Source organism: Protopterus annectens, chromosome 3.part0, assembly GCF_019279795.1.
Source record: "Protopterus annectens isolate FY-2018-M chromosome 3.part0, PAN1.0, whole genome shotgun sequence".
Taxonomy (NCBI): Eukaryota; Metazoa; Chordata; order Ceratodontiformes; family Protopteridae; genus Protopterus; species Protopterus annectens.
Window position 1 is genome coordinate 900,781,656 of NC_056731.1, and position 15,595 is coordinate 900,797,250.

The 15,595-nt window shown below is 43.6% G+C and overlaps 1 protein-coding gene across 1 annotated transcript in view; it reads left to right on the plus strand.

Annotated features, from left to right (window-relative positions):
* Window positions 1-15,595, plus strand: part of PRKDC (protein kinase, DNA-activated, catalytic subunit) — a 4,917,417-nt gene that overhangs the window by 2,119,073 nt on the left and 2,782,749 nt on the right. The window contains exon 20 of the mRNA XM_044065724.1: window positions 8,380-8,532. Within this exon, the coding sequence (XP_043921659.1) occupies window positions 8,380-8,532 (153 nt within the window). The remainder of the gene's footprint in view (window positions 1-8,379; window positions 8,533-15,595) is intronic.

Sequence of the window (15,595 nt, forward strand, 5' to 3'; positions counted from 1 at the left end):
CCTTTTATGTGTAGCCCCCTTTTAAGTGGCTAGTCCCAGCTTTTGTGTTACATGCATACACTGTTTGGCAGGTTGATCTTTTATACAATTGCTTTTTGTCATATCCATTTGAACTTATGCTTTATTGAAAGCCCTGAAAAAAGAAAGACTCCCCGAGTACCCCCTAAAACCTATTAACTTAATACTAATGCACAAAACTATGTACATCATCAAATATTGAAGTTTTGCCATCCTAATAGGAGCAAGTGTCCCAAACTGACAGCCACACTCAAACTTGTATTAATCTAAAAGAAAGGATATCCATGCAAACATGCATGGTACAGCCTGTGCTTCTAAGTGTTATCTGGTTTTGTAATATCTTTATGTTTCTCCCAGATGGGAAAGCAGTTGAGTGCTTTGAGAAAACATCGTCTCCTAGCCATTTCTCTCTATCAGAATGGCCCCATGGAGACATGAGGACCAGATACAGAGATTCTGCTAAAAGCATACATTTATCTGCTAGAAGAAAGCTTTATAACACTGTGTTCTTTTTCATTTACTTGCTTTCTCATAAAATGTGTTACTAGATCAAGCTAAGGGCCTTAATCCAGTCATTCCACTATGCAAGAATGTGAAAAAATACATCTGTTTTCCTTTTGCTATGCTCTTTTGACTAGACTTATTTCTTTAACATTGCCGTGCTTACATTTCCCAAAACTGAACTAGGGGACCTGTTTACATTGGCATCCCCGTTACACTTAAAAATAACTGAGAAAACTTTGCTTTATAGCATGCAAAGAAAATCATGCACTATAAAAATATTACTATTAAGAAAAAAATTGGTGAAGTTGTTCAATCTCGCCATTCATTCTTGACTGACTGGTTCAGAGCCAATCCCTCGGTTCCGACACAGCCGTTAGCAAAGCTCAAGGTTTACCAGTAGCTCGAGACCAAGCCTCTTATCCCATTATGCACTGCTGGAATGACCTCCGATCTAATTTGCCACTGCATGGATCTCAGGGGTTCCAGTTTGCTTGAGCCGTTTTTGACACAAAATCGCTATTTGCAAGTCTTTTCAAATCTTTTTTTATCACTCATAGATAATTACTCGTATATGTGTGTTTCTCTTTAGACCTATTCCCTTAGTGCTTCATAGTTTATTATATTTGTAGCAGCCTCGTGTGTGGCCTAGTTTTCAGTGTGTGTGTTTCATTATATTGCTATAGTGTTCATAGTGTAGATAGTGTGCTGTTTCACATTTCTTAGAGTTTGCCTTCCTTTCTCAGGCCATTGTTAGTGTGTTTTGTTTTCAGTTTAGCCTAAGGATAGCTTTAACATTTAGGATATATTATACTGTTGGCCCTTTTCTTTTTCTCGGCCATTTGTTAAACGGTGTTTGGTGTTAGTAGTGCTATCTTGACTTTCTTCTAGTCTGTATATTGCTTAATATGTCTGAGGAAAAAGACAAACACCCAAAGCCTGGATTCAAAAAATGTCCAGACTGCGGGCAAAAGATATCTCTTACTGATGGGCATGTTCAGTGTGTGTATTGTTTGGGTGTGGTGCACTTGCAGGAGTCCTGCAGCATTTGCCATTCCTTTTCTTCAAGGGTTTTTTTTAGAAAGGAAGAGGAAGCTTGTGGTTCGAGGTTTGCTGAAGCATCCTTTTACTGAAGCTTTGTCTGACCAGGATGGGGCCAGCAAGTCCTCTAAATCATTAAAATCATCTACTGATTCAAAGGCATCTAAAAAGTCTAAGAAAGTGGAGGATTTCGGGACTTTGGCTATCGGAGCAGAGTGTCTCTTCTTTTCAGAGCTGACCCACTATCTTGGAGCTGGTCTCTGGGAGACCTGTATTTACACTCCGCCAATCGGCACCTTCAGTGCACTCCTCTAGATCTTCTGTCAGCCTCTCTGATTTGGATATGGACCAATTGGTGAAGAAGCTCTTACGGGCACCAGGCCTTGCCAAATTGTCTGCTCCGACCCCAGCGTCTGAACCAAAGACCACCATCCCCAATTTGACTGCTCCTCCGAGCCGTACTGGATCTTTGGAGCCGGAAGGAGCCGACCTACTGTTCTTGAAGTCTTTGGAGCCCGAGACCTGCCCCGGTGTCATCGGCTCCATCTACTCTGACATTCTCCGTGCTGACCGGGGACTCTAGGGGCCGGCACTCTCCTGTCCGGTCCGGGGAGGATAGTGGCATCGACGTGTTGGTGCCGACTCTTCCTCTCAGGGCCTCTGCTCGGATGAGGTCGGCTCCTACCTCCAGCTCTGAGCCATGGCCTCGGTGCGGGAGGGGATGGCAGTTCCCTCAGATCCGTCGACGACGACTCATCGGAGCCATGATGCCTTCAAAGCCACGAGGAGAGCCTTGTCCCCAAAGACATCCTCTACACCAGGCCTGGCCTCTTCTTCCCCCAAAGTGCCTGTGTCCATTTCTGCCTCCATCGTCCAGGCCAAGTGTAGAGACCCTGAGCCTCTTCCGAGTCCTCCCCAGAGGCTCCCACTGAGGAGGCCCCTAGGAAGAGATTGTGTAAGAGGAGACACTTGGACTCCCCACAGGAGTCTTTCACATCTGATACGGACTTGGATGAGTCAGAAGGGTCCCCCCAATCCCCCTCTGAGGATATCTGCTTTGCGGAGATACTTGAGATCCTTAGGAAGAGGGGTGATTGGCAGTCCAAAAGTCCTACTGAGGACGAGTCAGTTCTCCTGAAGGCTTTCAGGTCTCAACCTTCCACCGCTTAGGTGTCTCCGCCCTTCGATGAGCTCATGCAGCTGGTCTCTCAAAGGGCGTGGGAGTCACCGGAGTCCATGGAGCCTGTCCCTCAGAGGCCAAACAAGTTCATTTCTGCACCCGTAGATAAAGGTACAGGAGTTGCACGAAGATGACATTCCTGGATGTACTTGTGTTCCTTCGCAGAGCCCTTTAAGTCTTCATTTGTCAACACCCCGTTTGATGGCTCATCTCTCTTTGGGCCCAAAGTGAAGGAAACCCTTACCAGGTGTGAGCAGGAGGGAAAGACTCTGCTGTCGGAGTCCGTTTCTCCACCCCTACTTGGCCTTACACCAAAGGCCAACAGGGAGGGAAAATGTGGTTCCGAAAAGCCCAAGGAGCCTTTCAGGACACGTGGTCAACCCCCTTCTAGGGGCAGAGGAGGGTGTAACAATGGAAGGCACTGCCCTCGCGACAAAGGGGGTTCACAACACCAGGGTGACTGAGATCACTTCTCTGGTCAACCCTATCAGCCCTCCTGAAGGGAGACCCGACTGTCCTGCTCTGGAGGCAGTTGGAGGTCACTTGTCTTTTTATACCCAGACGCCTGGCAAGATATAACAAATGACAGCTGGGTGCAAAGCATTATTTCCAGAGGGTATTTCATACCATTCTTCACTCAGCCTATGCCCCCAAGAAGAATCCTGGATGTTCCACCCAGTTACAGGGAACAAGCAAATATAGAGGTCTGCAAGTTGCTGGAAAAAGGGTCATCCAGCCAGTCCCAGTAGACCAAATAGGATTCAGAACTTACTCAAGATTCTTTTTGGTCCCAAAGACAGGGGACTGGAGACCTATTCTGGACCTCAACAGACTCAACCAATTTGTAAAGAAAGAGAAGTTCCAGATGGTCACGCTTCATTCGATACTTCCCTTTTTAGGGAAAGACAATTGTATTTGTTTGATAGATCTCAAGGATGTGTACTACCACATAAAAATGGCCGGGCCATCCAGAGATCATTAAAGTTTCCAGCTGGGAGCCAATCATTACCAGTTTCGAGCCCTGCCCTTTGGTCTCACTACAGCCCCCAGAGTGTTCAAATGCATGACAGTGGTCATGGCTCATCTAAGGTGTCTAGGATTCCAGGTGTTTCTGTACCTAGATGATTGGCTCCTTACCTCCACCACCAGGCATCAACTTATTCAAGCAAGAGAATATACACTAACACTTTGCCATCACTTAGGCATTACAATCATCTCAGAAAAATCTGCCTTGTCGCTATTGCAGCATATTGTCTTTATATGGGCAGAGTTAGACACTTCAACCACCACTCTACGACTATCAACTGAGAGGGTGTTTCTCCTTTGCCAGCATGTCAAATCACTAATGTCAAAGGACAGAGCACCAGCCGCAGAAGAGTTACAAGTACTACGGTTGATGGCTGCAGCGATCTTGGCCATACCTTTAGCAAGGATGCACATGCGGATTCTTCAGTGGCTGCTGTTCACCCAGTGGTCCTATCAGGAACTTCCAATGAGTCATATGATTTTGATTTTAAACTCTTGCAAGAGAGATCTCCAGTGGTGATTGACATCTCTTCATGTAACTATAGGACATTCCTTTATTCTACCCCCTCCAGTAGCCACTGTGACCACTGATGCTTCCCTGATAAGGTGGTGGGGGGGCATTTTCAGGGAATGACCACCCAAGGCACATGGACAGATGAAGAATCACACCTGCATATCAATGTCCCGGAGATGAGAGCAGTACTTCTGGCACTGCAGCACTTTCAGGACTCTCTTCCTCTAGGGACGATTGCAGTTCAGACAGACATGTCTGTAGTCTGGTATTTGAGCAAGCAAGGCGGGACCAAGTCTTACCCCCTTTGCTGAGATACCCTCAGAGTTTGGCAGTGGGCTGACTCCTCCCAGCACTTTCTGTTGGCAACACACATCCCGGGGAGATCCAATGTGATAGCAGACAAACTGAGCAGGGCAATTTTGTTGCCACATGAGTGGTCCCTCAAACAAGAGATTGCGGACAGGATTTTCCACAAATGGGGCCAGCCTTGCTGCGACCTTTTTTCCAGTCACATCAACACGAAATGCAGAAGCTACTTTGCCCTGATTCCCCCTCCAGGACAACCCCCGAGAGATGCACTCATACACAATTTGCCCCCGGGTCTCCTCTATGCATTCCCTCCAATCCCTCTTATACCCAGACTTCTACAGAAAACAAGGTTGCTGGGAAAGGGTTTACTATTGAAATGCCGATCCTGACATGGGCGACTCGACTTGCACGAAGGCGAAAATGCGATCGTCACCGCACCGAATCCCAAATGTGCGAACGGCAAAACCTCGCCCCTTTCTGACCCATGGTAGCATGGGTGTGGAGGTGTTGTGCAGCCGGTAATGAACGTCGAATGGGTTTCGCTAGCGAACAGTTTTCGTGGTTTCGGTTCGTGAAAACACGTCGATGAGGTGGCCGTACGAAGAAAGTGCATTCGCTTATTCAATAGTAAACCCTGGGAAAGATTATCATCCTCATAGCCCCACATTGGCCTCGGCAGATTTGGTTCCCATTCCTTTAGCATCATCTATGGGAGGATCCATCGATTCTGGACCCAGTTTCAGACCTTCTGACACATCCGTCGGGAGACCTCCATCCCTCATTGCAGTCATTGAAGCTCACAGCTTGGCTACTCCATTTCCCATCATAGCCAGGCTTCGTGATCTGTCTGAGACAAGACCAGATCCTCCTGTCTTATAAGCCGTCCACCAGGAGACTATATCTTAGTAAGTGGACGATATTTTCCATATGGGCTTCTAAGCAGAACATTGATCCTTATCAAGCCCCCTTGCTGTCCATTTTAGATTTCTTGACTATGATTTTTGATGAAGGAACTGCAGCTGCTACAGTTTGAGTCCAGTTGGCTGCTATATCTAACTTTCATCTCGGAGTGGACAGGCTAAACATAATGTCCCACAAGTTGTCCAAGGCCTTTCTCAAAAGGACTTTCCACATGAGGCCTCCAGTGAAAACTCCTTATTCTCCTTGGAATCTAAATTTTATGCTGTCTTGCATGTCTCAAAGGTTTGTGGCCTGCACTGTGGTGGCAGGACAGGTAGCTTACATCCTTCTAAGTTGGGAACTGCTGATTGAGGGCTCAGTGTCTGTTATTCTAAAAGTGTATTATTTCTGGTTTAAGCACTTGGGCTTCAGGCCAGTTATTTTACATTAAGAAGGTTCGTGGTCTGCACTCTTGTGGGAGGAGAGGCTGGACTCTGCCCTTCTGAGCTGGGAATTTCTGGTTAAAGGCTTATAGTGCCTGCATATTTGAACTGTTTCTTACTGAAATTGGTACACCTTGTTTGCTGTAGCATAGACTAGATCCAGGCCTGCTGAATCTAGCATTTAAGTTGCCTGGCACTTGCTCACTAAGTCAGCACTAAAAAATTAAAAGCACTACACCCTCACAAACTCCCCTTGAGTACATTGTTCCCCATTGGCCCTTTTTCTCAATTATAAAGGAATTCCCAATACTATTCTAGCATGTCCAAAGGTCAGTTGTCAATCTCCTCTCTGGTCCAGCGGGTGAATCTGGGAATCTTGAGGCAATGTTACAACTGCCTCATGTACACAGACAACCCTCTCCTCCTCCCAACAAATTCCAACACATGTGAGAGATGCAACCATATAGCCAAACTGGAGTCTAAGCTCTCTCAACTCAGTACTGGCGTAACCAGTCAGGTGGAGAAGGAAACCACACTCACTGAAATTCCAGTCTCACATAGACCTACCATTACAGCAAACCAAACACACAAAAACATACTCGGAGGCTCTAAATAAAAATCTGCCTAAGCAGCAGAGACCTCCAAAGCAGACACCCAAGCAACCCCTACCCCAAACCAAAACACGTGCAACACATAGCTCACAAAGCCAGTGTGCTGAACAGTCACAGCCCTTAAGGCTAAACAACACACCTGATACACTTGTAACAGGTGACTCTATCGTCAGGCACACTGACGTCCCGCTCACCAGGCTGGACAAGGAGAAGGTCACGGTGAGCTGCCTGTCGGGGGCTAGGATACGCCACATAACACAAGCACTCAGGTCACTCCAAGGCAAGTACAAATATGACTCAGTCATTGTTCATGCTGGTGTGAATGACCTGAGACGTACCTCCCTGGACTACATGAAAAGAGACACAGAGGAGCTCTCTGACCATGTAGCCCAGGCCGGTATGACCCTGACCTTGAGTAGCATCTTACCCTCACCAAGAATGATGCCACAATATGAAGACAAGATGATCAATTTCAACAATTGGCTTAAGTATTGGTGTCATTCAAAGGGGATCCATTGCCTGTCAGCCTGGGATGACATGCTCGACAAGCCACGATGCTTCGCTAGGGATGGCTTGCACCTGTCACACCTGGGCTTTTGGATATTGGCAAAGGCTCTTGCTACCCCCATAGTGCCTTTTTTAGGCAAGGCTCAAAAGACAAACCCACCTCCATAAGTATCACAAGGGATAAGAAACTGAGTAATGCTACTCAACGCCTGAAGTCTAAACCTCAAGATGCACGCACTCGAAACTCTCCTTAGCATGGAGAACATCGATATCTGTGCAGTAACAGAAACCTGGTTCAAGGCTCCCGAGAGCACCCCAGCACTACCAGGTTATACCTCATACCATGCTTTTCGGCTCCAAAACTTGGACCGAACCACAAAGGGGGGGAGGTATCAATATTCGTCAAAGATACCCACACCTCCAGGTTGGTGACACAGCACGAAGCATCAGAGACTATCCATGTGCAACTAACAGTGGGTAAAACTGCCTTCCAGTTTATAGCCTGCTACAGACCACCCTCCCAAACCCAGGAACCCCACTTGGCCTTCCTGAGAACACTGGAAAATATGAAGGTCTCTTCAGACACCATTATATTGGGCGACTTCAGCTACCCAAACATCGCTCTAGCTCCAACACCGTAGCCCAAAGGTTCCTAGAATTTATAAACTCAAATGCTATGGAACAACTTGTTACCATTCCCACAAGAGGGGAAAACATACTGGACCTGATCATCACCATTAGGGTTTTGAAGTTTTTATTTTGTGTGTACGGTGTACGACCCCATTAATTTTTTTCCTGAGGAAAAAATTTGTGAATGTGGCTGTTCGCTCTTTAGAGCGTTCCCTGTTTAGGGGTTCGATGATTATATGTTCAAGGAAAAGTCTCTTCGACTATATAATATAGGCCTATCCAGAACATAGTATTCAAAACTGCAGTGCTGGCCCCAAAGTCTAAATGTCATCATTTCCCACTTAAAGCACAGTGTGTCCTTGGTTTGTCACTTTATTTCCTTGTGCTTTGGATAACCCCTGCAAAAAAGGAATGCTGGTTCTAGTAGATTAGACTACATTAAGAATTTTGCTGACTAGTTCCTGTCTAAGTATTTGCTATTCATTGTTTTTTTCAAACAATGTATAAAATGTTGCAGAGTAAAAGGTTCTACACTGCAACTATATTTTACTTCTCTGATATTTAGTCTCTGTAATGCAGTGGCTACATCCTATACCTCTGTCTTATGAATTAAGCAGCATTTGTGGTATTATTTTCATGACTTATTTTAAAGCAAAGTTATTGTCATAGTAAATTGACATGTCATTTTCTTCCTTTTAGATTGCAGCATGTGAGCTTCTTCATAGTGTGGTTGCTTACATGCTGGGAAAAGGGTCCCAAATACCAGAAGGCCAAGAAAAAGTTCCGCCAATGTATGCATTAAATAAGCATATATTTCCAGTATTGCTTCACCTTGCATGTGATGTAGATCAGGTAAGGGCAAACAAAACACTTTTGTTGCTGGAAAATAATTATATTTAGATTTCTGTTGTGTGTGAAGTCTGGTTCAAAATAGTTATGTTTTGACAGACCGACAGGTGTTATACCAGCATTAATGTGCTTAAATTCCAGTTTATTACAAGTATTGTTCATTTACTTTTGTTGATAGTTCACATTAGGGATGGCCTGTTTCTTTTGTTGGTAAATATCATATTACCCAAATAATTTCTAGTTCTTCTAACTCTTCATGCTTTGGTATTGTAATTTGTCTAGGACACCAGTGAAGTTCCCCTGCCTTTTTTTTCTATAGGTTCTATGGGATCTTTTATATTAACCTGAGTCAAGGCTAATGGAGGTTGTTAGGAACTCTGTTTAATGACTCATATGAAAGACAACACCTTAAGAATGCAGCCATCCTCCATATGCCATCATCAGGCATGGGTCTAGAACCCAACACCACCTTTTCTTCCCCCATTTGCCTGCACCAAGATGACCCTCACCTGCTTGGCTGAACTGTTTTCCTTAGTGTCCCCGGTACTATCCTCCAGGGCTAGAGGCCACAACAGTGGTGGGTTGGGCAGTTAACTTTTTTCAGTAACTGCATTTCTAAATTAGTATCAGTAAATGTCTAGAATTATTTTGCATATTCTTCTTTTATTGGTAAACATCTTATTACCCAAATAATTTCTAGGTCTTGTAACTCTTCATGCTTTTGTAGTAACTATGCTGTACTTGGCATATCTTTTAGGGATATCTGCCTTTTAATGATGAGCTGAAAGTGGTAACTACACTGAAGCTTACACTAAGGCCCTGTACAATCACTTGCATAAGTATATACAGTTAGCTGTACCCAAAAGAATCAAAGCCAGAACCCTAAGTAAAAACAAGTTGCCACAGTAGACATCCAGCATCAACAAACTTTACAGTAAATGCAAAAAGTTGCTGTCCAAGAAAACCAAGGCAAGGCCCCAACAATGGAAAAGCACCCTCCTCAGCCTCAACAGACAAATAAGACATGTCAAATCCTATAAGGGCTCCTTTGAGAAAACCCTAGCAAGCACAGCCAAGGATAACCATAAGGCCTTTTACAGCTAGGTATGTAGCCTAAAAGGTAGGTCCCAGTCATGTGTAGAACTAGTGACTAACTGTACTACACATACTGACCCCACATTGATAGTAAATCTGCTAGCAGATAAACTTGGTGAAAATTTCACTCCCTCATATTCCTCCAGACGTATCACAAACCTTCACCCAAACCCCCTCCCCACCCTACATATCTGAAGAGTAGGTCATTAAAGCCTTGTCCAAGGCAAAAAACACACCCTCTGTGTGACCAGACTGCATCCCAGGCTGTCTTCTAAACAGTCTAAAACATGAACTAACATCACCCTTAAGTATCCTATTCAGTCATAGCCTAACCACAGGCTTTGTTCCTGCGGAATGATGAACAACAGTTATTTCCCTCCACAAAAGTGGCCTAGCAACAGACCCTTAAGCCTGACCAGCCTCATCTGTAAAGCCATGGAACGTATCATTATGGACCTCATAAATCGACATAGGCGACCTCCAAACCTTGGATCCAATCCAATTCTGCTTCGTCAAAGGCAAATCCTGCCTGTTAAATCGGGTGGATTGCTTCTAAAATGTGATCAAGACCATTGAGGGCAAATCTGTGTGCACACGCACCTCAAGTTGGTAAAGGCTTTTGGAACAAGCCCACACTCTGGCATTAAAGATAAACTTAGCAAACTGAATGTAAACCTCTTTGTTGTAAGATTGGTTACAAAATGGCTCACAAACCTGACGCACACTGTCAAAGTGCGTGACTCCACATCAACCAGCAGGGTGCTACAGGCGTCAATGCTGGGCCTCCTACTGTTTGGTATGTACTTTCAAAAGTTCAGTTCAAAACTAAGGGGTTGTGGCTGACCAAGTTTGGAGACGACTGCAAATTGAGTGCAATTATTGAATCCCCAAATTGTCAGTATAGTCCAGGTGGGTCTTACGCAGACCAGTGACTGGTCATGCTCTCAAACTTGAATGCAAAGAAATGCATCATCATTCTCTTTGGCAAAAACAGTGTCCCCTTCATACTATCAAATCAACAGCAATACTCCAAGTTACCCACAAAGTGGTAAGGGATCTGGGATCACAAGTTGACTGTGACCTTAACTTTGACCGCCATGTGTCTTACTGTACTAAGGAAGGCTTTCTATGTACCACACTTGAATAGTAAAGGCATTTCCTCAAGTGCAAAGAAGCTTATAACTCCTCTGTACTCGGCACCAATCCAACCCATAATTGAGTGTAACACTCCATTCGGCATGTACTGTACAAAGCACTTGCAGCAATTGGAGAGACCTTGGAGGTTTCTAACAAAGATAGTCAAGGGACTCCAGCACGTGCCTTACACAGACTGACTAAAGTCCCTGTCACTGTACTCTGTATCGTATAGACTTCTTTGGGGAGACGTATGCCTGGCTTACAGAGCAATCTCAGACCTAAACGTAATGAACTTTCTTCATATCCATAGATCAAGTGGGACTAGAGCTTACCCGTTCAAGGACCTAAATATGGCCTGAGACTTGAATAAGATATGTTGGAGGGACAGATTTGTCTCCCAGCGACTGCCACATCTTTGGAATAGACTGCCAGTTTATGTGAAACAGAGCACCTCTATGACACTGTTGAAGAGGAACCTGCATGAGTGGATGGGGCACCGTAAATTCTTAGCAGAGATGGTGCCCACAACCCATCTGGACATGGGCAGTCATTACTAAATGCAGTTCTGAGTATTGACTAGCATGTCTATGGTATTACATTGAGATTAAACCGCTATGCTTGAAATGACCTCAGGTTTGATAGATCACAGGATCATAGGAGTTTACTAGGCTAAGTGACTTGCTGGGTGTGATCTCCATGATCCTACTTTTCCCAAATAGTTAACCTGTGATGTGAAATTTGTTGGCATTCTGCAAGATCATTGTTCACACAGGTACCATTTTTAATGTTTCACAGTATTTCTTGCCCCCCCCCCAAGTTTTGCAAACATGGAGCTAGTATATTTAAATAAAGGGTGTGGAATAATAAATTCCCCCACATGTAGCTGCAGATGTGGTTTGCCACCTGTAAAAATATTATTGGTCTTTTGCTTGTAGCCTCCATGATTATGGCTTTTATCCTTTTAGATTAAAAGATTGACATTGTCAGGTTTTGTCTACTTTTCGTAGTGGAGCTATTCTGCTACGATTACCTCCTTGCCTATTATGCATTTCCCCTTACTTCCCAAGATTCAGTAACATTCTCTTTGATCTTGGCAGTGTATTGTACAGTGGCTTTATGAATATAAATTGCAAGGTTTTGTTTTTCTACTCAGATTTGTTTACTGCAGATATGTTTGTGTAATTTCTCACATCCATACACTGTTGCCAATAGTTTCCTTTCTATCTGACCATTTCTTTCATCTGTCTGTAAATATTCTAGAGCTATAAGTAACTGGTCTGTCCTGTTATAGGAGTACAATTCCTGTACCCTTCAAAGTGACATTTACTTCCAGTAGAAGTACCTTGCTCACATCATGGTATTTTAACTACTTTCTTATGCATTTTATAACTCTCTTCCTGTTCATATCTTTGATTCCAGGCTGTCTTCCTCTAAGAACTTTCATAAAGGTGTAGTTGTTTGACATATTAATCACACACTGAAACTTTTGTGAAGCTCGTCTGTCATCTTGTCTTTGGCCTTTGCACTGTTTTCTCTTTATTGGGTTTCCATTTCTGTTATGTTAACACGTGACCAGTTTTATTTTGGACTTTTTCTCATTTTGGACTTATTCTCATCCTACATTTTTAAAATCCCCTTGGGTGTAGCTGCTTGTCTCTTTGGATGGAGTGTTCATACCTAAGCTTCTCCTTTTAATCTACTTTCCCTGGATCCCTGCCAAGCCAAGTTCGATCTATTGGCCTGCAGTGCTCTTTAACAGAACCGGACAACCTTAGGATGAGTGTTATTTTCAAAATATACAGAAAGTATGTTTTATCCTCCAGACAAAATTAATTGCTAGCCCTTGTTTAATTTCTATTTTTAAGTAAAGCACTCCCATCACAGATGTTAAGGTTGCCCCCTCCACATACTGTACTTCCTAACAGCAGTCTCCCTTTGCAAGCTTTCAACTATTTGAAAACCCTGCTGTTTTTTTTAGTATTCCTAAACCCTTTATCCTATAAATTGTGGTCTTTCTAAATCCCACATACTCCTGGTTATAAGTGTTTTTTATTTTATTTCAAAAGAAAGGTATGCGAAACAAGTAAGTTCTAAGTACCTACTGATTTTCCTGATTGTTTCAGGACATTAGCTGCCCCCCCAATTTGTACTTCTAATTGCAATCTTTCTTTATATGCTGTACTATTTGTATACTCTGCTGTTTTTCTACTTCTGCTAAACCTTTTCTGTTATAAATTCTTGTCTTCCTAATTTCCACATAACTCCTTGGTAAAATTGACTTATTTTATTTCTGTAAGAAAGGTATGCAAAACAAGCAAGTCAGAGTACCTACTGCCTTTTCTTATTGTTTCTCTTGACTTGCATATCTGTGAAATCAGGGCCAACACTTTTCATCATACTATTGGCTATCCACCACTTTTCTGGTCTATTCTGATCCTCCCCCTCCCCACAAGAACAATTGCAGGCTAATCAGGGCCAGCCCTTTTCATTATACTGTTGGTTATTCACCACTTTTTCTAGTCTATTCTGTCCCCCCCTCCCACAAGACCTATTACAGCCTAACCTAGCTTTCTTAAGCTACAGGAGCCAGTGTCCTGGTACTGCTGTAACATTAGGTTTAGTACCTAACCATGTCTTAGTCCCTCCCTTATTTGAAATCTTACCTCTGTTCCTTGCTAGGTTCCACATTTAACTAACTTTATATCTTACGATTACCATAGTGTCTGTGCTTTTGCCTGCGCTTGCTAAGCAGCCTGCAGCATTTTTTTGTCACTTAATTCCCTTACCCGCCAAGCTATATTTTATATATTTTGCCATTAGGTGGCACTGCTCAACCACTTATAGTGTAAAGATCACTTATTTTTCTGTTCTCTCCCAAGCAGTTCCCCACTCTCATAGCATATTTACCCCACTGGCCTGTTTTGACTTGTGCATTGTTTTATTACCTTTCTCCCTGCACACTCCTCATGTCTGCTGTTCCTGTACTTCTAAGCTCCCATGTTTCAGCTACAGCTGGCTGATTGGTTTCCGCCAGCCACTTTCTCTCCAGCTCTTCCCGCTTCGTTCGCCCTACGGGCTTACTCGGTTCCACTACCCTCCCCCAATTCCCACCCACCCCACTACTCCTACATTTATTTCAACTCCAAACCCCTCCATTTCTCAACCAACCAATCATCTCCACTCTAACTCCTCCCCCTCTCTACCTCCACCTGCCAATCACAACCTTTCCAACTCCGCCCATCAAAGTCCCTATAAACATCTATTTTTACTCCATCTAAACACATATACAATCTGTCCTTCTCATATTATACTGCTAATATGCACATATACTCTGCTGCCATGCCTTGTCTTCTATCTCAAACCATTCTCACCCCATCTGTCTGCCTTCTATTCTTACTCCCTTTATACCACGCTACCTCCTACTCCTATAACCAACATCACCCCTCCTTCCTGTCCTACCCCCCCACTCGCAACCTCCTTCCTCATCCCACTAAAACACACTTCCACAACATATCTGCCTCTAGTTCAGCCCAGCCGCTCCACTGCTTCAGGATAAAACTTTTTTCCCCCTCAATTAAATACTACAAACCTAAACTAATACCTTACTGTCCACAACTATTAAAGACCAAATCAAAACTACTACTACCCTTCCTCAACTACCTCTGCTTAGCAGGGGACATGCACCCAAATCCTGGACCAAATACTTCGTCTAGTCCCAGTCTCCCTGTCACAAGCAATAAAACCAACCATAACTACCTCATATTCTTCACCATCAATGCCCAAAGTCTAAGAAAAAAGTAGCACACTTTCATGTTGGCTAAACTACAACCTACCCGACATTGTAGCCATCTCAGAAACCTGGCTAAAACATCATATTTGTGACTCTGAAATCCTCCCTGTTGGATTCCAATCCCTAAGACACGATCACTTAAATAGAAAAGGGGGTGGGGGTAGCCTTAATCTACTCTAACCTGCTATACATCACTCCCTACCCCAATCCTATCCCTCCATTCAGCAATGCAGAACTAGTAATAGGCCTACTAAAAATAACCATAAAAGCGTTTGTATCATTGCCCTCTACATCCCTCCTGGTAATAACATCACTACTCTTGAAGAAATTATCCCCTGGAGCTCTACCAGTATTAAGCTAGAGACTTTCATAGTTGGAGATGTAAATATCGATTGGAATAAAATCAACTCTAATCCCACCATATCCATCAATCTATTTAACTATACCCAACTAACTAACTCCATTACCAGACCCAACAAAACAAACCCCCCAGGTACCACACTAGACTGGATCCTAGTATCCCATCCTAATAGTCTTAAACTCTGGCAATTATACCTGACCCTATAGGAGACCACTTGTCAGCTTTCGTACACTGAGCTACCCACTCCTCTCCTCACCTACACCAGTATATTCACACACGTAACCTGACAAACTTTAACCCCACTACTTTCTCTGACTCCCTAAAACAAACTGGAACCCCTTAAAAACTTCCACTAGACAATGCCATAGAATTTTTCAACTCAACCTTCTTAAACGTCCTCAAGTCCCTAGCTCCACCAAGAATAAAGAGTAATAACCAAGACTGCCCCATGGCTAACCAAAAATACCTAAAAAATTATGCTACAAAGAGATAAATCCTGGAAACATGCCATCAAAACAATCAGCCAGAAACTTTTCTTGAATATAAACAACTCCGCAACCTAATTAAAAAACAAGTCATCAGAGACAAAATGTCCTACTATATCAAACTCCAGTCTAACCAATCAAAAAACCCCAAACATTTCTGGAATTCCATTAATTCTTTTCTCAACCCAGGTACCAAAA